Consider the following 24,034-nt stretch of genomic DNA (forward strand, 5'->3'; position numbering starts at 1 on the left):
TTGATTTGAGCTGGAATGACCCTTTGAATTTCTTTGTTATGGTTTGCTGGACTGTTGTCAAATATGTGTACAGTATGTACTTTGCTATGGTCCTATAGATAATACAGTTAAACTTGCCTAAAGTGGACTTAGCCTAACTCAAATAATTTCTAAGTCCATCTTATTTTACATGCCAAATTGTTGTGTTTTCCATTAACAATCTGCAAGTCGAATTCAATTTAAGTTAATTTTTCAATAGCATTTTGGATTCAACTTAGGCAAGTTCAACTGTGTATTGAGCTCATATTATTTATGATCTTATAGTATGTACATAATAAAAAAATACCTGGAATTTAAATTGGTACATGTACTTGTACAGTGACAGTAAAGTAGTTGTTTGATATATATATAATGTATTCATCTGTATAAAATATTGTCATAATAAAATAGTGTTGTATTAAAATCTTAACACAATGTCTACTTCTTCCATTGACAGTTACTCTATTGAGGATCTGTATTTATACTATTGCTTTGTATTAAAATCTGGCTTCACCATTATCATACTGTATTTTCATTCATATTGTCATACTAGAATAGTGTTCTATTAGAATCTTAAGCTTTCATTCACAATGTGAACTTCTTCCATTGACAATTGCTCTATAAGGATCTGTATTTATACTTTAGTTTTGTATTAAAACATGGCTTCACCATTATCATACTGATATTTTCATTATTGTGTTAAACATTTATTTTTTAACATTTCTTAACATATATTTAAATATAATCATATATCTTACTTCATTGTCAGACTTTAAAGCTGTTCTTGGATGATCATGGCTGACTCTGGTGTATAGGTTCACTAACTGTTGATGTTGAATGAGTAGAGTTTGAAGAACACCTGGCTTATTGACATAATCAACCCTCATTGCTGCAGACACTCCCAAATAAACTCTGTAAAAAAATACACAGGACATTAAAATAGTCCCAAGTTAATAAATACTACAGGTACTGTATGATTATATTGTAACATTTATAGGGAAAAGTATCACACAGGTGGGGTCTGGGAATCGGAACTTCATACTGACAATGGTGACTAGTAGAGAGCGGGTTCGGGAGAGAGTGTAGTTTGTCGTTATTCTGTCAAAGGGAAAACAAAATAATTTTAAATGAAAATATCGAACATTCTGGTTTGAAATTTGGCAAAATATGCTATAGCAAACAAACACCGCACTGGAAATTTCAGGTAAGCAAAGGCATGTAGTCGTAGTTCACTTATTAAATAAACACCACGCGAAGCAATATTGTATTATTAGAAACTTGTGATGATGTTATAATAAATACAGTATGGCGATTCTGAACAAATTCAATCAAAACGGAATATGTCAGCTTCAACAACAAATTATGTTTTTCAACATCTGCTTGACTGTAGCATCGTGGAGAAATAATACAAGTACAACAATTGACTTGCCATACAGTGAAGAATTAATTTGGAAAATTTTCAGTGTACTCAACAATAATGTTAGATTAATGGCAATAGAATAATGAATATTTTTAGTTCAGTATCAACATATCAATGTCTGATACAATATCATACCATGTTTTCTATCCAATGTTTACAATAATGTAAACATGGCCTACAGTACAGCTGTTTTTGATATAAATATCAAATAAATAATAAACATATGCTACAACTGTTGTCTGATCTAATACCATTAATGACTCAAATCCTAAGATGTTTTAATATTTAACGATACTTTTAAAAAAAAAAACTTTATAACTGGTCAGGAGCTTTTTATTTAGGCAAATAATGTCAGTATGCCAGGGAAAAATATTAATGCAACACCAGAAAATCTGGCTTTGTATTGAACACTAATATAGTATTTACAAAATAGTAGACATTTAAAAAAAGGTTATTGTAATGTCTACAATAACCACGGACGCTTGGTGGAAACAAAAGTTTTTTGGAGTATTAATTAAAAAAAATATAGGCCTATCCAGCATACAAAAAAAGGCCAAAATATTCTATCAAATTTCTCCAGCAAACGAATATCATCACACTCCAGATTTCAGATTCAACAAACAAAAGCTATGCAAAAGCCATGTGGTTCACTTTAATATTAAAAGAGAATAAAAAAAAATACTTCACATATTTTCAAAAAGGTATCACGGGTGGGGCGAGGGTGGGGGAGTGTGTTGCAGATTTATCGAATGTTTGTATAAGAACACTGCTATTTACAAAACAAATAATAAACGTTTAGAAATAAATGATATATTATTACTCTACTATCTCTAACATAAAACCTGTTCATCTCAGTAGCCTACAATAGGCTGATTGGCCCCTGCTGGTCATCGTTTTAAACAATTTTTAATTTTTATCTCTCACCCTGTCTCATGCCATAGCGAACAGTGCAAAGGTCTAGATCCGTGCCTGCTTAATAGCCTCATGTTTACTCATTCCCCTGGAACCTAATATAGGTTTCCCTCCAATTAAAAACCACTTCTGGGACCAGGGTTACATGGTCTTCAGCAGCTTTGGTCTCTAATTAAAATAATAAAGAAATATGTTAATTTAGGACCACAGAAAAGTGGTCTTTAATTAGAGGGAGACCTTTATAGCACATTTTATACTAAAGTCTCAATGTGCTTAAAAAGAAACAAGGGTGGTGATGAGAAAAAAGTGAAAATTAAAATAAATTTTTAAGATTAGAATTATAATATCTGTTTTAATATAGCAATTTCCATAAATGTAAAAATCTACAAGAGCCATAAACTATTTCTAGTTGTGCAGCAGTACACGAGTGAATACTTTCAACATTTGTAATCTTTTGCACTTCACTACTGTATTTTCAAGAAAAAAATTTGACTTCATTGGAATTTGATTTGCTGGCTATCATACCAAACCTCATTACATCATCTGGCCAATTAGTGAATAACCAGCAAAGTCAAGATGAAAAGTTTCACAGTTTTTTCCTGTATTTCTGCTACCTGGATAATGAGAATATTCACAAACATATTAAACTGTTAAAAAAATTATGACAAATTAGGGCCATGAAATTACTTTTGACCCATATATACCTGAATAAGGCTAGTGGCATCATTTGTATAACAGTTTGAGGAGCAACACTAGACTTCAGAAGTGAATTTTCTACACAAAAAAAAAAACAACAAATAATACGCATGAATATTTACATAATGAAGCCGGTTGGAACTAGTTCATCTGATCGAATTTCACTGCTTCATTTCTAAACGTGAAATCCTACATTTATTATACTCCTTAAAGTCAGGAGGGAAACAAATTTTTGATATGTTGTAGAACTGATTTTTGGTGAATGAGATACAGATTTTTTAATATTTAAAAACTGGGGGAAAAAGGGGCGTAACTGCCCATTTTTACACCTTATTCCCCCAGTTTTTAAATATTAAAAAATCTCTATTTCATTCACCGTTCCCCAGTTTTTCGTCAAACAACTTTTTTCTGTCTTAGAAAAATCAGTTCTACAACATATCAAAATTTGTTTTCCCTCCGGAACCTGACTTTAATATTACAACTGATTTCAGAGAGAGCATCTAGGGCAGGGCTAACTGTTTTATTATAACTCTTGACACAAATGTACATGTTTCTGCAGTACAATTGCTATCTTCAGTGTAACAATGTTTACAAGAGCAAATTCTAGTATTAATAGGAGTGAACAAATGTGATGAAATTTCATGATAAATAAGCATGCTTAAGCATATGAAAGAAAGGCATGAATAAATCCTGTTTTCCACTAGGTGAATTTATTCATGCTAATGAAAGCGTTGCTTCATGCGCATTCACATTTCTATCTGAGTTTTTTGCTTCAGAATATCAGTAGTTCGGACTGTTCCTACTTTTTGCGAAGCGAAAAAAATGTGCAACCAATCAGATCTCAGGAAGCGAACCGACGATTTTGATTTGCAGAATAAATTCGTCTAGTTGAAAAACAGCCTTAAATATGAAGATATACATGAGAACAAATGTTGTTGAAGGAATTGAACGAAGCAGGAGAAGAAATGCATGAATAAAGAGGAGAAAGTGAATTGGAAGGAAAGAGTTAAATGTACATGTTGTAATTGTCTATTAAGGGTGGTCCGCTCCCACTGTATTTGCAATGCTTCTTTGATTTTTTTTCATTGATAAACAGTATTAGCAGAACATTTTATTATTATTTCCCCTCCCCATTTTTTTTAATCTATTGGCACAACTACTATTTAAATTTTTCACTGAATATCACTCACTTGTTAGGATAATCTGACTTTCAGGACTAATTTCTAGAATATTCTGTGCAAGCTGAAGATTCACTGAGACCTCCCTTCCAATGAGAATGGAATGTGCCACATCTGCAATTACTAATTCAAATAGGAATTCTAAAACCTGAAAAATAATTTACTTATTGATTTCATAATAATAAATAACTATTAAATAACTTGTTAATTAAATTATAGTTAAATATAATCAGTAATTAAAATAAATCATCATTATCAGCGATCGAGTAAAGTGCCATAAAAAAAATCCAATTACCGTTTTGGATTTTGCAAGTCTTTGTAAATAAGAGCATAGCTTTTCTTTCGGAAATGTGAACAATGCTACACTGATAAACCATACATCTGCATTCTGTGTTGCAGAAAACTGTAGAGGGCGTGAACTGGTCATTAATTCTTCAGCGTGAGCTTTTAAGGAAGTTAAATCCTTAAATAGCTGTGATGTGGAATTACTCTTCGACACTCTGGAAAAACTTGAAATCAGTTTCTTTATATGTACCTAAAAGAAATAAAAAAAATATTTATTTAAATATAGTTTTTATATATGATAAAGAGTGTAAAGATTTGTACAAGAAGCATTCATGCCCATACTACAGGACATACTTACCAACAAAGAAGAGATTAAAAGGGGACAGGCTGTCTTCAGTTGATGGATATAAGATGAACCCAAATAACCAAGCATCTGGAATAAAAATAATTTCAGTTTAAATGCAGAACCACAACAAGTATATATGTATGTATTTTTTAGAAATATATTATATATTTATAATAAAACAAAATAAATAAATTCATAAGTGATGGGCATAGGCCCAAGTTTAGATATTAATAAATGCGTAATGTTTGTATAGTAGAAAAAATGATGAAGTTACAATTTCCTGCTTTATTTATTAAAGAGCCACATTCCAAGTCAATGAGCTATGTACCTAGAAGCCTGAAGTAAGTAAATATTGTATGTTAGACATAACACATGCTATACTTACCCTTGCAAAATAGGATGTCACATGTGGAGGTAGAGAATAGATGGTCTCCATAAGGTTTTGTCTCTGTCAGAAGTTGAATGAAATTAATGTAATTAAAGATAATATTTTTAACAATTTATTTATTCAAATTACTTGGTAACAATAATAATACTGTCTGTCATGAGCTAAAAAAAATAAAAAATTTAAATCCATATTTGAAAAGCCAAAAATATATATTTAAGTCAGTCATCAACTTACAATTGGACACTGGCAGTGCATCGTTAAGTTCAAAATATCAATTACCGCCTTCCACACTATTTAATCATATTTTTTTTATCAATATTGCCAATGTTACAATTATTATTGTCATGATTGTTGATATGGTGGTTGCTGTTGGGGTTGTTGCGATCATTGAGATCATTATTATCATGGTCATTATTGTCATGGTAATTTCTCTCTCTGTTGTCCTGGTCACTGTTATGCAGCCAATGTTGTTTTGATAATGTTGTATAAAAAAACACCTTAATCCGGGTAGACAGCGAACAGACGGTTGTCGGCTGACGCAACAGATCGTTGTCAATGACGACCCACTCAGCAGACGGCCACTGACAATAGGCAGATATTGTTGCGTCATCAAATAAAAAAAATGGAGTATAGGGTTGGACTGGCAATGTGTGCCTGGCTGAAAAAAAAAAATACAATCTGAGCGTTCTACTTACTAAGTTGGTGTTGATAAAGCTTATCAGATGATTCAAGGTGTGGACAGCAGCTGAGCGATCTCCAGGAGTATTGGACACCAGTAAGTGAGCTGGTAGGCTAGTAATAATGCTATCAATCGAAAACAAGTACAGTAAGGATTGAATGAAGTAAATTCTTAATCCATCTTAAAGAATATTCTTTCACAAAACAATTCTCAAAAAAAAAACAAAAAAAAAAAAACTTCACTTTTTTCAGAACTGTAGTTTTCTGCAAGCATTAATCAATATGATTTTTAATACATTATACCCTGCCAAAGGCCATTTTATCCTATATGTTTTTCATTGAAACAAAAGTCAAAAGTTGGTAACTCATGTAGGAAAAATGTCTGCAATAATGTCACAGCCATGGAAAACAAAAGGGAGGGGTTGTGCTTGGGCATCTCTATACATTCTGGAGGACAAACATAAAATCATTCATAGTGGCTTGTAATGTGGCAAGGCAAACATATTTTATAGCTTCGTATCCACAACGTTAAATATAAATTACTGAAAAACATAAATGAAAGAGTTTTGATAACTTACTTCACAATACAGGCAGTTTCAAGAGCTTTGTCCTCTTTTTCTCCAACAGCTAATATCTTCTGAATTGTATCCATCATCCAACTGCCTTTCTCAACATTCATCCTATCATCTGTAGACCCTCTCAAGTAAGTCGACTGAGTCATCTCCTAAAAAATTATTTAGTGAACCTTGCATAATCAATTTAATGGCTACTCCAGATAGCTAAAAAAACAACTGTGTTTTAATTTTTGTCCTCTATCAAGCCTGTTACCCAATGCTTTTTTAACAGTTTTCTATGCAGAATTTATTTGGTAGGAGGCTGCTTCTCTGACGAGAGCATAAGTGGGTGTGGTCATGCGATGCTTAAAATCTCTTGGAAGTGATCCATGGGGTGAAGCCCCGAAAACTATGAAAATTTAGAGGTTTCAAAGGATTATTTATTCGACTTTTTTTTTTCTCCAATGGGGGAGGGGAGGGGCCATTCCCTCTCCCTCCCACTGGCACCAACTTTGCATAATTCTACAAACATTTTATATTACTGTAATAAATTTTTCTCTCTACTTGTGCCCACTTTCCTATACCACATTTTCAGGTTCAAATCCAATTACTCAGAATCTACCTGTAGCAGCTGCAGCATTTCTCCTTGGCTGCCATTTTCATTGGTTGCATTCAGGGATTGCTGCTCAAGATGGTGGAGACATCCATTATGGACATACAGTCCTGACTGAAGTCCAATGGTTTTACTGTATTCTACAAGTTCCTTGAAAAGCACCGAACATACTTCCATGTAATCGGCATATTCAGGATAACACTTTTCAGTTACCATCCACCTGTGGTATTCTTTTCTAAAACAAGAAATTATATTTAAGTTATTATAGAAATGCTATCTATTTCTGAGTCCCTCAAATTAATTATTTTTTGTCATATCTTTCACAATGCTTAATCTAATACCCCATTCAGACTAGCATCGCATTGCGATCGGTTGTAGCAATTGCGACACCCAATCGCAAAGTAAAATCCTGTGTGAAAGCTCACCAATAGTAGTCGATATGTAATCGATATCGCAATTGTTACCCGTTGCGATTGGGTGCTACAATCTTTATTACTCCCGATTACCACGGCATCCGATCACAACGAATTCTACAGGCACTGTTTGGCGGAGGTCAGTCAACATAGGCCTAGCCACCGGAGGCCTAGGCCCTAGAATGTAAAGTTTGTTTGTATTGGTCTGAATGCGTTCGTTGATTGCGATCGGGAGCAATCAGTTTTGGATTACCACCGATTACATCGCAACCGATCGCAACAGAGTGTAGTCTGAATAGGGTATAAAACTCAAAACCAAACATACATTATTGTAGATATACATACATATAAAATAATTGGAACTTTATCGACAGTACTACAGTATACATACTCTCTTAATACAGGAATATCAATGGGTGCCTGGTAATATGTGAATGATTTTAGAAAGCTAGTCTGGTTCAAGGTTAAATATTAACATACTCTAGGAAGAAAAGGGTACACATGATAAATAATCGTGAGGGATTACACATGGTGCAGAGGTTAGTGTTGGGCTTTCAATTGAGAGGTTGTTGGTTGAAGTCCAATGCTGGACACACTGTGTGTGTCCATTGTCTCTCTTCACTAAAAAGTATAAATGGGTACCTGGTAGAATATGTGAATTATTTATAAAGAAATTGGTAGGCCTGACTACATGCATAACTACCGGAGCAGAATACACATTTTGCATGATGGAAAAAATGCATGTCATGTCTAAAAAGAAAACAGCTGTATAAATAAAAGGCAAAATTGCATTTTTTTAAGGTGCTTTGAAGGGACTGTTCTATGTTGAATGCATTTCGTTTTCAGGTGAATACCCTACAATGAGACAATAGGCATACTGTGAACAACTGTACAAGTTCAGTTTTAACACACCTTTCAAGAAATGTGATGAGATCCAGATGAGGCTGTACAAGAATCTCATTGCATATCCACTGGTTCAACGATAGCTGATGAAAAAAAAATGAATAAATCAATGCAGATACAGTTTACTGTTTCATAGATAATAAATCAAAATTGATGTAAACTTACTGAAAGCTTTCGTCATTAAGATTTCATCAATTGTGCTTGGTTTATTATCAATGGAACAGTTCAACAGTCACATTTTATGTTTCTATTTTTATCTATTGATTTTTTTGTAAACAAATGTTTTTAGCCATAGGCTGCTGTTTATATGTGTTCTATACCCAAATAAATAAATAAAACAAAATATGCAAATCAGATATGATTATTTGAATAATACAGATACAAACAACAAAATGACTTTATAGAGATTGAACCAGAGCACTTGTATTAGGATCCAAACCCCCCAGCTTCCTAATAATCATCTTGAGCACCACAATGACAATTTAAAAAGAAACTTACCTTCAACGAACGCACCTCACAAAGTTCATTGAACTTCGGTGATAAATATAATTTTACAGATGCATCTGAAGACTCATTCAATTCATGAGAAGCTGCATATCTCGCATCTGGGTGCAGCCTTGGTACCAGATATAAAAACTACATAAAAGTAGAAACTACATGTATTGGTATTTAGCAATTACTGCATATAAGACAAAACAAGTCAATAGGAATAATATTTTGCCCTACCTGACATGTTATCGTACTAAATAAAAAGTGATTTGGGTTGGAATTGAACCCACAACCTCCAGATATCTAGCCTGGTGTGATATCAACTAGACCACTTAGCTTGCGCTTAGTAACTAGTGTTGAATCCGATCAGCAGTGGGTACTGCAATACTATTTCAATGTTGTTTTGCATCAGGAAATTCCATAGAAGCGATGTTTTGTGATGAAGAACATAAAAAAAAACAAGCCTATTTGTACAAAAATAACGATAGGAAAATTACCTTTTCAACCAAAATTTCTGGAATTATTTGTGCTGACAAATTATTTGATTCATTAAGATGCAATGAATACATGATGACTGCTGTAGATAATCTGTAAATGGAAAGAAATTTATATTAGCAAACTCACATAGATATTGTAGCAAGATAATCAGAAATCTTCATACAAGGTTTAAGAAATTCTAATTTATGAAAATATGAAAGAGACTATGGAGTTAGTGTGGTGTTATGGGATGGATGATTCTATTTTCTTAGAAGGGTGATCATTTAAAGGAACAATGACAAACATGATTTATTCACCTAAGTATTCACAAAATATACATAAAGAAATTCTACTTTATAGAGCGATGAAACAGACATGATAGATCATGGGTTTTTTCTTCCATTTAGGAGAAATACAGTCAATGTGGAAAAATTCCACCTAAACTTGGTATCTTACTGAAGCACAAATTTCATCTTATCGCCTGTGTCATTGCAGAGTAATTTGGCTACAATTTGGAGAAATGGGCCACAGCTAGTCTGAAACAAGTGAAAAAAAAAAGGTTGTATAGTAAAGCAGAAGATAACAGAAAAGTACATTTTGAATATATATCTATTTTGTTACTGAAATACAGAGAGGACGAAATTCCCTAGCCTGCATCAAAAATCTGTGTAAAAGGATTATACAACCCTAAAATGATATATACCACACACCTCATTTCTTATCCCATGCCCTGTTATGGTTACCATGGGAACAACATCTTGTTTTCTATAAAGATGAACCAGGAGGATGGAAAGACAATGACGATGTGATTGCTCCAGCTGTGGTCCCTACACCAAAAAAAAAAAAACAACAAATAAATAAAAGCAATTAAATACAAATAAACATAAAGAACAAATAATGCAAACTGGTTTCAAATTTATTTCTCCATATTTTGCCTGAACATTTTTTTTTTATCTATATTTATGTAACAGCGTGGTGGGTCGCGTGGCCGAGCGTTAAGGCAGGTGCACTGCTAACTACAGCCGTAACATCGGTGCTTGTCCAAGCTGCTCCTCGCCCAGGGTTCGGTTGGTAGAACCAAGTCTTCTCGGATAAGGATATAAAATAGAGGTCCAGTGTACATATCTGGCTTGTGTGCACTTTAAAGAACTCATTACATTTTTTGGAAGAGTAGGGGCGTTACCCTGATGCTATGGTTCATTTCAGCCTCTGTCGTTGTGGAATGATGTGAACATGTACATTAGCTACCATAAGTGCCTGTTTACGGTCGCTACGTAGTCACAGATCACGCCCATACGCAATTCAGGATGACGCTGGGAGTTTGGGTTATTCTCCTACCTTTACAACAATGAGAGAATGGGGATGTACGCATGACATGCAATGTTCAGGGATAGACCATTGTGATACATTCAACGAGGTGTTCTGGACAACTTTTTGTACAATATTTTATACTCTTCCATATACTTTGTGTTACTGACATCTAATTAGATTTTTAAAAAAGCATACCTGATGTAAAAGTAATGTACACAGCCTTAACATCAGTGACTTCAGAACAAGTTGAAATTGACTAAGCATTGAAACAAAGTTGTCAGCCCAATGAACAATGACCTTTTCATTCTCAAGACAAGCCCGGCAAAAACCATTTAAAATTACTTCTGTCACCTAAAAATGAATTATAAAATCTATTAACTATTACATTACTGTTTGTCATTTAGAATTTCTAAATGATATTTAGAGTAACTGCTTACCTCCACTTGTAGTGGTGTGAGTGAAGGTGATTGCATGTCAAGGTTCAAGAGTTCATCTTTAGTTGAAAGGTCAGCCGGCCTGATTTCATCGCAAAAAACTGTCTGAAGTCTGTCTGATATAACTGCAAGCTGATGGTTTAAACCTGTTAACAAATTAAATTAAAATAGTTAAATATCTTAAAGTGCAACATACTTTCCAGAAATAAAAATAAAATAATAAAATTTTGTAAAATTGATTAAAGCAGATTTAGATTAGAATTTTCTTACTTTCTGTCTTTGGTTGTAAACCTGTGACAGCCTTGACAAGGTTGTCCATACTCTTCTTAAGGGCATCCATAGGCTCAAGCATGTCACAATCATCATCTTCCATATCAATTCCTGCAACAGGGCAAAATAAAATCATTAATTAATATTTTATTTATTTATTTTATTTATTCGACTTTACACAGGCATTTTAAGGCAGCTTTAAAAACTCACCTTTTTAACTTGTATCTTTCTTAATTTTTTCCCGAATTTTATTTTTACTGTTAAGCGCATTGAGGCTTTAGCATAATGTGCTATATAAGCCAAAATTATTATTATTATTATTATTAAAAATACAATAAAATATCAATGAAATGAAAGATAATAATTTGTCAGGTAAAAAATGTTCTTAATATAATAATATAGATTTATATATAAATTACATATAATTACAGATTTACCATCTGAAAAAATTATAACAATGTCTGAAAATTAAAACTTTCAATTTCATTACAATTTTTATGACATATGCATTTATTATTGGTTGAAAGTGCAGTAACTTCTACTGTGCATGAAGTCATGTGTATAGTGTAATATATGCCCAATGAAGTGTGAAGCTGTTCTTCTCAGTTGTGCTAATAACCCAATAAGCTAAAAAGCATTCTAATTAATTATAGAATATGGAATGGTGCCATTTCCTATTTAAAAAAAAAATGTTCGTTTAGTTTATATAGAGTATCACACAGCCATCTTTATTAGTGGCAAGTATACTTTTTCAAATTTAAACTGCCTCCTCATAAATATAGGCTTACCTTCTAAAAGAGAGTTGAGTTCTTTTTGACAGGCCTCTTTGTATTTCTCTATCATTCTTACTGGAATCTTACCAAGGCTTGAAATTAAAAACAAAACAATAAATATTAGTACTAGCAAGCTTAAATGCATAGCAAGCCTTTTTTAAATATTTTTATAACTTACTTTTTAAGACTTTCAATCAATTTCATCCTGGAATCGGGAACATCAGGTAACTAAAATAAATACAAATTAAATATTGGGCAATAAATAACAATATTAATGTCATGTCTGCATAGTAACGTATTAATAATGCTCGCGTATAAGACGAGGCCTAAAATTATAAATTATGATGTAAAAATTTTAGACATACAAATTTTTTATTTTTAAAATCATGTGCGTCTTATGTGCGGATTGTCCGTAACACGAAAATATACTACTGGAATGAAGCAACTAAATGTTATTATGAATGTACGCAATTTTAAATATGGGGAAATAAGATTTTGATGAACATTTAAAAGCTCAAAAAATGGTATTATATGGAAGACTAACCTTGCATTTGTCTACTTTTGTAGCCAACAGATGCAGTATCAAGACATAAAAGACAGAAAAACAAATAAGTCGGAATTTCGACGATGAAATAGGGGGTCACCTTATACACCTGACATGCAAAAATCGCACAAAAAATCTTCTCCAACTCGGGGACCATCTTATACGCAGGTTGCCTTATATGCGAGTACATACGGCATTACTTTATGAGCATTTGAACTGACAGAATAAGTACAGCCACAACTTTGTTCATCATGGTTCATAGACGAGAGCATGGTTTGAACCATCACAAGAGCCACAGCACTTTATACATAAAAATCACATGCATTGGTGCAAGTGCAAAAGCATAAACAACACTGGATTACCAACCTAACCTCAGCTGTGAGAGCCTGATCGTGAAATACTGCATGAAAAAAATCATGATACAGAAAATATTGAAAAGTGTAAATAATGTTTTCTTACCATTCTTGGTTTAAGTAGCACTGGTAGAAATCGGCCCATAAAATAGGGGTATTTGAAAATACTGTGATATAAAAAGGTACAAGCAATAAAAAGGCTCTTTAGTTTGATGAAAAAAAATCCACCTACTTTTATGTGACAATCGTGTGATTCGACCATATATGGGCATGATGGTGTTATTATTACATCCTAATATGGGCAAATCACAGGTATTGCTAAATAAAACTTTACAGTGTGATGGATAGAACTTTAAACAAGAAAAAATAACAGTACCTAAAAATAACAGTACTTAAAAATAACAGTTACTTAAGAATAACAGTACTTAAAAATAACAGTACTTAAAAATAACAGTTACTTAAGAATAACAGTACTTAAAAATAACAGTACTTAAAAATAACAGTTACTTAAAAATAATAGTTACTTAAAAATAACAGTTACTTAAAAATAACAGTTACTTAAAAATAACAGTTACTTAAAAATAACAGTACTTTATAAAGCTCAAAGACATGCACCTCTTGAGACAATTTTCTTTAAGTGAACAAAGAGTTATAAAAATAATGATAAAATAAAAGTATGAAATATCTAATTTACCTTGCTTCAATGATGCTAAGTGGAACCTGATTGGTCACTTCAAATGCTGCTATTGCTTGCTCAATGTCTGATTCTGCTTGTTCTTGAAGCTAAACAATATTAATGCTTATTAATTGGCACACATTCATCTACAGTATGCAGGTATGACACTCTTAGAACTCTAGGCTCTGGCTTCAACCATTAACAGCTTACTAGACTTTGATTGTATTACCCTCATTCACAAATTACCAATTTCTGTGTTTATGTCCCCTCGGGGTAAAAGACACTATGTTGTCCTCTGGCAGTCAAAGATGGCTGAAAGGGTAAATCCGGTGGAGGTCCATGATGGGCCATGTGTCATCCTAAGTACCTTAATACTGTACAAAAGTTATAAAAAAAATATAACACCACATATTTCCTGATAACTGAATCCCATGTGGATATTTTATCAGTAAACATAATACAGTAAGGCAGAGGGCATAGACTCATGCTCCCTGGGGGGGGGGGGGGTTCCCGGAAATCAGGAGTTATGCTAATGTTTTTTTTAAAAAAAACATTATTATTAACATCTATTATTATGAGAAAATTATTCTAAATGGACATTTTTGCTAAGACCCTCCCCTTGGAAATATTTGTCCTACTAAATGACAGTGTAAAAACAAACATTCCTGGGGCTGTTGTGATTGGTCAGTTGTTAAGTTTGATTGGCACGCCAGAAAGGTCCATTATTCTGTACCACACCAAGCTTGCACATGATGTGTAGATAACCAACCATTACTCTTAATAGAGGTCTGTTAGGAATAATATTTGAGGCAATGGGGACAATAGCACAGCAAACAATACAATAACCATCAATGTTTAATAATCATACTATTACCACTTTCATTTTTGATCCATCACTTGATTGACCCTGTACAAAGATCCCTTCTGGTTCCAAAGGTTCCTGAATAATAATTATATTTGGTTTAAAAATGTTGCAACCACACCAAAACAAATCAAATATGAGATCAAATAATCAATCGATCTGTCAATCATGATAATTTTCATGTCAACCTCCACGCACACAACTTGTAAATTAGAAGATGGAGCAATGTAGTGCTCTAAGCCATGTTTCATAAAGATTTGAAGATTAAAACAAATACTTAAAAAAAAGGACACAATGGTGAATACTGGGGTGTTTCAAATATTAAACAAGACAACCAATGGCTTACTCAAGAAATCAACTTTCAGACATTTTCATAATGTGTATGCTCTGCACAAATAAATTATTGTGTTTACCTTCAGATCTGCAAGCCTTGTTTTACCCAGTAAAATGTAGTCACACACAAGCTCCTGACACTTCCCGATGGCATGCGGTGATTTCTGAATATGAGCCTAAAATAGACATAAAATAACAATCATTTAAATCTGACATTTCGTTAAGAAGTTAGAGGAGTTAAAACATACAGCTGTTTAAAGAACAATATTTAAGAAATCATCCTTCAAAGTTTACGATTTTGGACATTTCTCAGGCAAAAACCATCACCAAATCGTTAAAAATTGTTGTTTTAACATTGAAAATTAGAATTTTTTGGCCATTATATCTGAAACAGGATTTGCGCTGAGTGACTGGTTTGGCTTGTCTTTGCCACATTTCATTATTTATACTAGGCCACAGTATCATCTTACCATTCTGAAGAAGTGCAATCAAAAACTCTCAAATAACAACAGGACATGAAGAAAGAGAGAAGAGAGAGAGTAATACTGTACCTTGATGATATGACTTGGTTCAAATGGAACAAGTGAAGTCAGGATTTTCATCAGAAATGTGAAGGATTTCTTTGATGTGATGTATGCATTACCTTCACCAAAAGTTTCCTGAAACACCAATAAAGCTCCATTACATCAGTATCCATACCACGCAGACAGTATGAATACAAAAAATACAAACATATATGATAAATTCCATTTCTTATCAGTGGTAGATTAAGGAAGGGGGGGGGGAAGCTACCCCACCCCACCCTAAATGTTTTTGCATATCTATCTAATAACATAAGATTTTGGTAAATAGCACTCCTAAGAGAATAATTTAAAGACTGGGGGTGTAATTCACCCTACTTTTAAAAATAAAAAAATAGAGAAAAGAAGAAAAATTATATTTAAATTACAATGGCATTTCTGGTCATCTAGTGGTGCCATAGCCATAAAATTTCCTACCTCTGCCCAAACCATGGTGGGGCTTAGGAGGTCTAGATCCTCCATCACTAAAAGAGAGCTAGGCCTAATAAGAGAGCTAGGCCTAATAAGAGAGCTAGGCCTAATAAGAGAGCCAGGCCTCTCACCTTAAACCACTGTGGGTACGGCAGAAAGATCTGAGGTCCTTCAGAGGATGCCTGTCTGGCAAGAAGCAAAGCGATAATGAGGAAGTCTTGGTCCAGCTCCTCAACAGCTGTTGATAGAAAGTTGTGGATCAAACCTGAAATATAAGCAGTTGAAGTTTAATGGTAATATAACATTTAGTGAAAAACTTTTAAACCATTTACAATGAAAATTAAATTATTATTATTATTATTATATAAACAACCTTATAAAAAAAATATATAATAAAATAATTTAAACAATCAAACTAATAAATTATCAAAAATTTCTTTCTCCATATAATATAATGAAAAAGAGCAGCTTAGCTCAGTCGACTAATCTGGTGGTAGCCACTGTGCGTGCGCTGAACTGTGGAGATCTCTAGGTCCCCGATTTAATTCCCATTGCTGCCTATCCTTGTATTTCAGTTGGAGGGCTGAAATACAAGTTACAATAGCGCACCGTCCTTCGGATGAGGCATTTAAGCCGTTGGGCATTTATGGCTCATGTACATGTTAAGAACACAGTACACTCTTCGGAAGAGAGTAGGGGATTGTCTCCCGGCAAACTGCCCAATCACCACCAGAAGAACCACACTAGAAATAAGTCTTTTTCCAGACTTTCATGTGCTATCCTTGGTGTTTACACCGAATAAATCCAATCCACAAAATAAATAAACAGACATGAAAAATCTATATTGATAATACAGCAATCACTTCATAGAGTGCATACTTACGCCCTGTGCCTTAATAACAATACGCAGACCGTGTATGGCGTGTGAAATTGCAGCATACCCTCAATGAAATAATGGAATCATCACCTTTGCATTCAAGGCACATTGTTTTATTGAGTGCTGCCCAAATACGAGTGGTTATTCCATTATATTCTTTTAAGCTTGAGGTTAAAAAAAAAATAATTTCCTTGACCTTTGACCTCTTCTTCTGAAAATTGAATGGTGTTTTCTTTGAATATCATGTACCATTCCACTAAATTTTATGAGGATCCATTCATTAGTTTTTGTGAAATTTTGCTAACATACTGACAGACAGACAGCAGTGTATACGTGACCTACTTGGCGGGGGTAATACGGTATCTAAACAATTAACGCGAAGTCCTTACCTTTGATCAAAGCTGGGGCACTGGGACAAACAACAAGGAATGTTGAGATGAAGCTAAGGAGGGCTTGCCAATTCACCTTAAAAATAAAATAACATATATCATCACAACATTTACGAAAATGATAATAAATACAAATACGTATAACTTCATTTTCATCATTCGTGCCTAAAACACCCTGGACAATACATAAATGAGCTGAATTTGATCGTTGATTCAGGTAAAAGGTATGTGTGGCCTACATTGCGACTAATATGCTCTGTAAGGTAAGGATTGACTAACAATTTGATGACAAACCATATTCGTTATTTTTGTGTAAGCTGCAAAAGCTCTGTATTATTGCAAACAAACACACATTTTGGTTCATACAAGTACCAGGAAGAAATTAAGATAAAGGTATCAAATTTATTATTTAACTCTTAAAAATGGCTTTTTAAATCAACATACAAGTATTATTGAATTAGTTTTAGATGAACCCCTGCTTTTTGTCCTTCTTACCTACCTCTTCGTGTTCTAACAATCTCTGAATCATGCCTGCTATCTCTTCCTCCTTGAAGGATAACAGAAGTTCACGATATGTTGCAGTCACATGACTTGCAGTCTTGGCAAATGTCCAAAAATGTTGTTCCAAAATGGCTTGAGAGACTAAAGAAAAATAAATATTATGAAATTTCCACCATTTACAAAAGAAAAAAAACCAAAAAAAAAAACCTGATGATTTAAAATATTAAAAAAAACTACTTTATTCCCAAAACCTCATGGTAAATATTTATAAAGGTAAAGGTGGAAGAATAACCCATAAATCAGCTATACCAGCCATAGAGAAGAGCTTATTAGCTTCATTTTTACCTCATTCCTTCCTTCCTACTTCATTCAGACAGGCTGAAATGAACAATAGCATCAAGGTAGCCCTTTACTGTTCTGAAAGATGCAAAGGGTTCTTTAGATTGCACTTACGCCAGATGTGTATTCTGGACCTCAATTTTTAAGGGCTTTATCCGAGAAGACTTGGTCCTACCAACAAAAACCTGGTAAGGCTGTAGATAGCAGTACCCCTGCCTTACCACTCAGCAACTCGACTTGCTTATAGAACATCAATGAGCATATTCCCTCCTGTTAAGGGGTGAGTATCAAGTTTGCTGTTAAATGAAAATTAAGTACAATAAAAGGTAGATTTGTACCAATGATATCTGTAGTAGACGTCAACTGTAGGATTAGCTGGTGTTTGAAGAACTTGACGCTGGACTCCTGGCTAACCATTCTATCTTGTCTTATCAATTCCAACAGGTTCAAGTGGTTGGCGTTGCTCGATTCAGCTCCTTTCTTCAAAAAGTCTGTTTTGAAAAACAATATATTTAGTTACAAAGATATTGCCAACATTGCATACCAATTATTGAATATATCAATTTATTTTACAAAAGTAGTAAAAATATTATTATCTTTATTTTTCATTTATTATGATGGGCAGTTGGCTGATCTGACTTCTTGCATCATAGACAATAGTTCAAACCAAGTTAGTATTGGTTGTATGTCTTACTTATGTCGGATGGTGCTGCACTGTGGTTAGAAAGAAACACAAGTGGACATTGGCAATATGAGGCATGTCATGGCGAAATGGTTTAGTTGTCGCACAGTCCAGTATTGAGTAAATGAGCTATAAAATATGGGAGCTCAAAAAATTGCCTAAAAATCCAAATTTTTTTTTCACTACAGATCAACAGTCATGTCCCAAAGTATTAGTTCTGGAAGTGGTCAACAAATTGTTTATTTACTGTTATTTTGATAGTTCATTCTATTAAACAATTTATGCAAAAAAGGCAATTACTCAAAATCATGTTTATCTTGACTCTAAGAGTACTGTACTTTCACTTTCCAATAACTTTGGCTTGAAATGTCCAATTTGAATGAATGACAACTCATTTTAAAGATCACATACTCTGGTTTCTAAAAATACCAATAACTTGAATTTCAATTTTTGCTACAACTTAGCCATTTTGCTCCAACATGACTCATATTGTCCTTACCGCTCATAATGGTGTCCAGTAAAAGCACTGATGCCTGCAAGACACAAAGAGATAAAAGTGATATCGGACACTGTATTAGATATTTATACACAATTACAGAAATAAATAGTGATGCTGGTGTATAATCATATTTTTACATCCTACCTAGGTTTACTATTTACATTGTATTGTCTGTAGTTTATGAGCTAGGGGAATTACAAAATTTGTTTATTTAATCTTTTTCTCTATTTTAAAGATACATGTTGCATGAGTGAAAGTTAAAAAGTGAAGTTTTTTAGAGTATAATTTATAAAAATCAACTAACTGAAACTAACCTTTTGTATGGCACGTTTAGCGTAATCTTCTGATTCTTCATTGCCTACAGGGTAACCATGGGCAACAAAAAATGCAACAAATCCTACATGAGATAATATTAAATAATTAACTGAGAAATAAAAAATAGATCAAAAGTAATTTTTATTATAAACAAATGGAACATTTTACTTATTGAATTTATATTGCACCTTTTTCATGAGAAATTATGGCTCAAAGGTGCTTAATGATGTGGAAAAACATAATTATTTTCAGGTTATGAATAAAAAAGGAACACAATATAGTTGTAGCAAGAACCTTAACAACAGAAGGAATAAAGTAAATTATGGCCATCCATTTATAGGCCAATTCTCAAAAGCACTTATACCTTGTACAATTTCTTTGCTTCTTGCTGCCTTTTCCTGCTCAGCAGGGATGTGCAAACCAATTGAAACTATGCACCGCATGAGGGCAGCAAACACATTCTGTCTTCCCAAATTGTTTGTGATGAACTTGCTGATTGGCATGATCGATTCTCTGTGCAGAATCCAAACTAACTCTACAGGAAAAAATGACTGAAAAGAAATAAAATAGATTTTAAATTGTATTAATGTACAGTAATTAGAAAGATCTAGCTCAGATATTGAAAAGCTGAGTTGACAAACACAATACTTTATTCTAAAGTAGCTATAGACATCAGAAAAACAAACACCACCTGTAGGTCAAACAACCCAGTAAGAATAAACACCACAACAATTGAACAAACCATCTAATATTATAGGGATTTGTTTAAAGCATAAGAGGTAATCGATCACATTTGTTAATCAAAATAAGACTAAAGTATAGAGTCGCATATTTTCTACAGTAATATAGGGCTCTGAATACTAACTAGCCTTACTTGGGAGGGTCATTCAATATAATGGTTTAAATAAAAATATTTTCTCCCAACCACTTTATTGTTTGTTATAATATTATATTATTATTATTATTATTATTTTGGGCAGTATAAATGCATAACCTTTATATTATGAATCATTCCGATAATCACTCACTTTTGTATTAATTTTCTTGATGAAATGAGAATTGCTGAATGCATGTATTTTATTCAGTTTCTGAATTCCATTCAACACCATCTGCACTTGATGCTGAAAGCAATAATGAAATAATACAAATGAAAGTAACTGCAGTGATATTAATGAAACAGCATTTATTAGTCACCACCAGACTTTAACATCATTCAAAAATTATCTGGCAGGTGCACTGGCTCATAATATGAGCCATGCCATTCCAAAACCAGCGTACAGTCACTAAAATGTTAAACTGAGTAATTAGCATAAGAATGTGACAGTATTGCATACTTTTATTACAGAGCAGCCATAATACTTTTACTCATAACTTTGGCAATATAATATGTCAATTCTAGTGAATGACTGTAATAAATTACCATTCCTTTCCTTATTCTAACATATTCATTACATAGAACATTCTAGAATAACATTTAATTGACCAAATAAACAGTGTAAACCACATTGGTAATTATAGGAACACGTGATACCATGTAGATTCCAAGAGTAATATTTGGAAGCTTCCGGAATCTTGGGTACTATACAGGCAATAAGCCTAATTGGTTAATTATGATGTAAGGTAACCAATGAGGAACTTAGGCAATATAGAATGCTCTTGAATGCTCTTGAGTTGTACAGCTAGGGTTACATATGCTGATAGTTTTATCTTTCTGGAGCTCTTTTTTGAAACACATATTTATGTGAATGTTGTTGTGTTATTTTAATACTGGATTCTTGTTGAAGTTTATGCAGAAAAAAAGTATATTTGAGAGTTGTTTTACAACATTGTGAACAGTGTTTAAATTTTATATGTCAAAGAGGATTCCTAGTCATTGCTTTACCGCTTGGAAATATGTCAAGTAGGAATTCATGACAATGACTCATCATTTTAAAATTTACAATGTGGAAAAAAAAAGAATATTAAAAAGCCAATTTTTATTTTTTGGTCATTGACACTGGTTTTGGGATGAAAAGCCTCATATTTAACAATAATTATGTAATTTTATGATTAGGCCCCACAAATGCATGTTGAGTCCCCCTCCGCTCGTTTTCATGTATGTTTACGCCGTTATTTCGTGAAACCATAGAAACATTATCTGATAATTGATCAATTATTTGATAATTTTTTCTCACCTGCTGGGCGTCAGTTAAAAGGTGAGTGTTTTCGTCTGCCTCTCCTATGATGGCTTGAAGGTTCTTCGCATAGGCTAGCGCTGCTAAGACATCCACAGGTGTTGATGTCAACTGAGCATGAGCCTGCAGGGTACTTACAAACATTTCAACTGAAACAACGAAAGAAATTAAGCAAGTCTACAACAACTTTCACCTTTTCAATTCTAGTTTTCAATGTAAAATACAAGGTTATCTTAATCCTAATGCTAATCCTCAATGCTAATCATGTTAAAGTCCTTATTTTAATTCTTAGTGTCAATCAAAAGTACTTAATACTAATCTTCAATGTCTGAATGTTTATTATGTTTGTTCAACAATATAATCCTGTTAACCATTATTGATATTTACAAATTTAACAGGATAATCCATTAATTTTCTGCTTTTCATTGTATTCTTGAGAAATTGTTAACATTTTTTACATACAGAACTAAATCAATTTTCTCACCATTCAGCTGATCAACTCTGTGGTTATAGCTCGCATCAGTAAGTTGAGAACTGCTAGCACCAAATGTTCTAACCTTATGAAAAGAAAAGACTGTTAATTTATTTGACATCCAGCAAAAGCTATTACGAACATAAATATATTTATTTACATTTTAATAAATAAATAAAATTAATATATTTATTTATTAAAATGTAAATAAATATATTTATTTACATTTTAAATATATAATATATTTATATAAATTTATTATATTATTGTTAGACTTAATTTTATCTTTAAATCTCTGCCATTTTTCATCGTTTGATGGCAACATCAGGCTATTGATGGAAAAAAAACAAACAATTGGAATTTTTAGAAATGATTTAATGTAAAGTGTTTACAGTTAATTAGATGTTTGGGAATTTTCAATTTAGTATACAAGCTTTGTTTCATTTAATTTTAAGAATAAAAAAAACAAAAACCCAGGAATTTTACTTAACTTCCCTTCAGCCAATAAACTGTTTTTATGAGAGTTGGATGGCCGAGTGATTAATGCCGGGGCGCTGCAACGTACAGCTATTTTATCAGGGCTGGTGCGAACGGCACGCTCGCCTATGGTTCTGGTGGTGGAACAACTCTTCTTGGATAAGGACTCTAAACTGTAGGCTTAGTGTACACAATTTGGCTCATGTGAACATAAAAGAACCCATCTTTCGTAATGAGTAGGGGGTTAGCCTGGTGTACTGGTCCATTCAGCCCCTGTTGTGGAAAGATGAGAGTACCTGGTATAGGTTTACCAGGTAGCTAAGACACGAAGAGACCCTAAGGGAAAAAGTAAGTTAATATAAGAGCCAGTCCACATAAGCGCTTTGAGACCGTTTCGGTGTAAAAGTGCTATATAAATCTAACTACATTACATTGCATATAAAGGAGGTAAAATTTATTGTGTAGGGTGCAGAACATTTCAATACCTGTTGAACTTCATTTAACTCTTTAAAGAGTTGATCCACATCCTGATGGTGATCAATCAACCGTAACACTGCATCTTTCAAGCTTGTCTTATTTTCGGACAACTGTGTGTCTCTGCACTGGTGGCGCCATTCTAGAATTATTGAAAAAGATATTATTATTTTCTTTTTTTAAATAAACCAGTGACACAAAATATACTGTAGGCCTCAGGCTAGGCCTAAAGGCCCCTAGTTAGGAATAGCCTAGGCCTATTGTGATAATAAATTAATTGCCTAGCTAGGGGCCTAGAGTAGTAGGGCCAGGACTAGGATATTTTAGTGGATTTTTTATATAAGTACCATGATTCAGTGAGTGAACCTCACCTAAAAGATCCTCAAATGTTCTTGCATTTGAACTATTGTCTTCAAATGCCTCTTTCAAATCCATCATAGGACTAGACACCAATCTTTCCTAGGCCTAGACAGCAGCAGCAACTCCGAGATGCTGGACCAAGTCAAGTGAGACCTCTTGTTGCGGCGACTATATATTGCACTAGGAGTTCTACCTAGCCTAGTGCTACTGTACTAGCCTAGGCTAGAAGTAGCCTAAGTACTGCTACTGCCAAATCAATGAATGATCGGCCTTAGAAAAGGGCTATTTTAGTAGCTATAGTATCATTCTTCTTCTTCTTAAATGTTGACAATTATCATCAAAAGAAACTTGTAACTTTCCCACTTTTGATTGATGAAGCGGCATGTTCACCTCGAAAATCAAAACAAACCCGCGATGGGTTTTTGAACGGTCTCATCATACAGGGCGACAGACTGAAATTTACTCAGAATCTCAGAATCGCTAATTGGACGTCGCTCGGGTACCCGTACTCGCGCGAATAAGCGCCCGGGCGCTTATTCAAACGGGGCGCTTATTTA

At 33.5% G+C, this 24,034-nt stretch overlaps 1 protein-coding gene across 2 annotated transcripts; it reads right to left on the reverse strand.

Annotated features, from left to right (window-relative positions):
• Window positions 1–399: 399 nt before the first annotated feature.
• On the reverse strand, window positions 400–23,884 carry LOC117107198 (Fanconi anemia group A protein-like). 2 transcript variants are annotated; one of them, XR_004445202.1, is made up of 37 exons: window positions 23,489–23,884; window positions 23,129–23,259; window positions 22,179–22,251; window positions 21,695–21,843; window positions 20,549–20,641; window positions 19,885–20,071; window positions 19,520–19,602; window positions 19,206–19,239; window positions 18,363–18,515; window positions 17,684–17,826; window positions 17,185–17,260; window positions 16,050–16,183; window positions 15,478–15,585; window positions 15,007–15,102; window positions 14,606–14,671; window positions 13,750–13,838; window positions 13,162–13,222; window positions 12,337–12,386; window positions 12,174–12,250; window positions 11,386–11,496; window positions 11,119–11,261; window positions 10,877–11,032; window positions 10,081–10,197; window positions 9,827–9,906; window positions 9,391–9,481; window positions 8,903–9,040; window positions 8,414–8,487; window positions 7,098–7,323; window positions 6,500–6,645; window positions 5,939–6,047; window positions 5,241–5,303; window positions 4,868–4,942; window positions 4,520–4,759; window positions 4,237–4,372; window positions 3,055–3,124; window positions 2,363–2,518; window positions 805–930 (listed from the first exon to the last, which is right to left on the reverse strand). XR_004445202.1 is itself a non-coding variant. In XM_033248809.1 (36 exons), exons 1-36 carry the CDS (start codon window positions 23,553–23,555, stop codon window positions 726–728), a joined length of 4,050 nt encoding a protein of 1,349 aa, XP_033104700.1. In that variant the 5' UTR covers window positions 23,556–23,884; the 3' UTR covers window positions 400–725. The 2 variants fall into 2 exon arrangements, 1 of the variants encoding a protein (XP_033104700.1); XM_033248809.1 differs by lacking the exon at window positions 2,363–2,518 and having other exon boundaries at window positions 400–930.
• Between the last annotated feature and the right edge of the window lie 150 nt (window positions 23,885–24,034).

This window comes from Anneissia japonica, unplaced genomic scaffold, assembly GCF_011630105.1.
Source record: "Anneissia japonica isolate Jap-2015-1 unplaced genomic scaffold, ASM1163010v1 scaffold3945_len365852_cov175, whole genome shotgun sequence".
In the NCBI taxonomy this organism is placed as follows: domain Eukaryota; kingdom Metazoa; phylum Echinodermata; class Crinoidea; order Comatulida; family Comatulidae; genus Anneissia; species Anneissia japonica.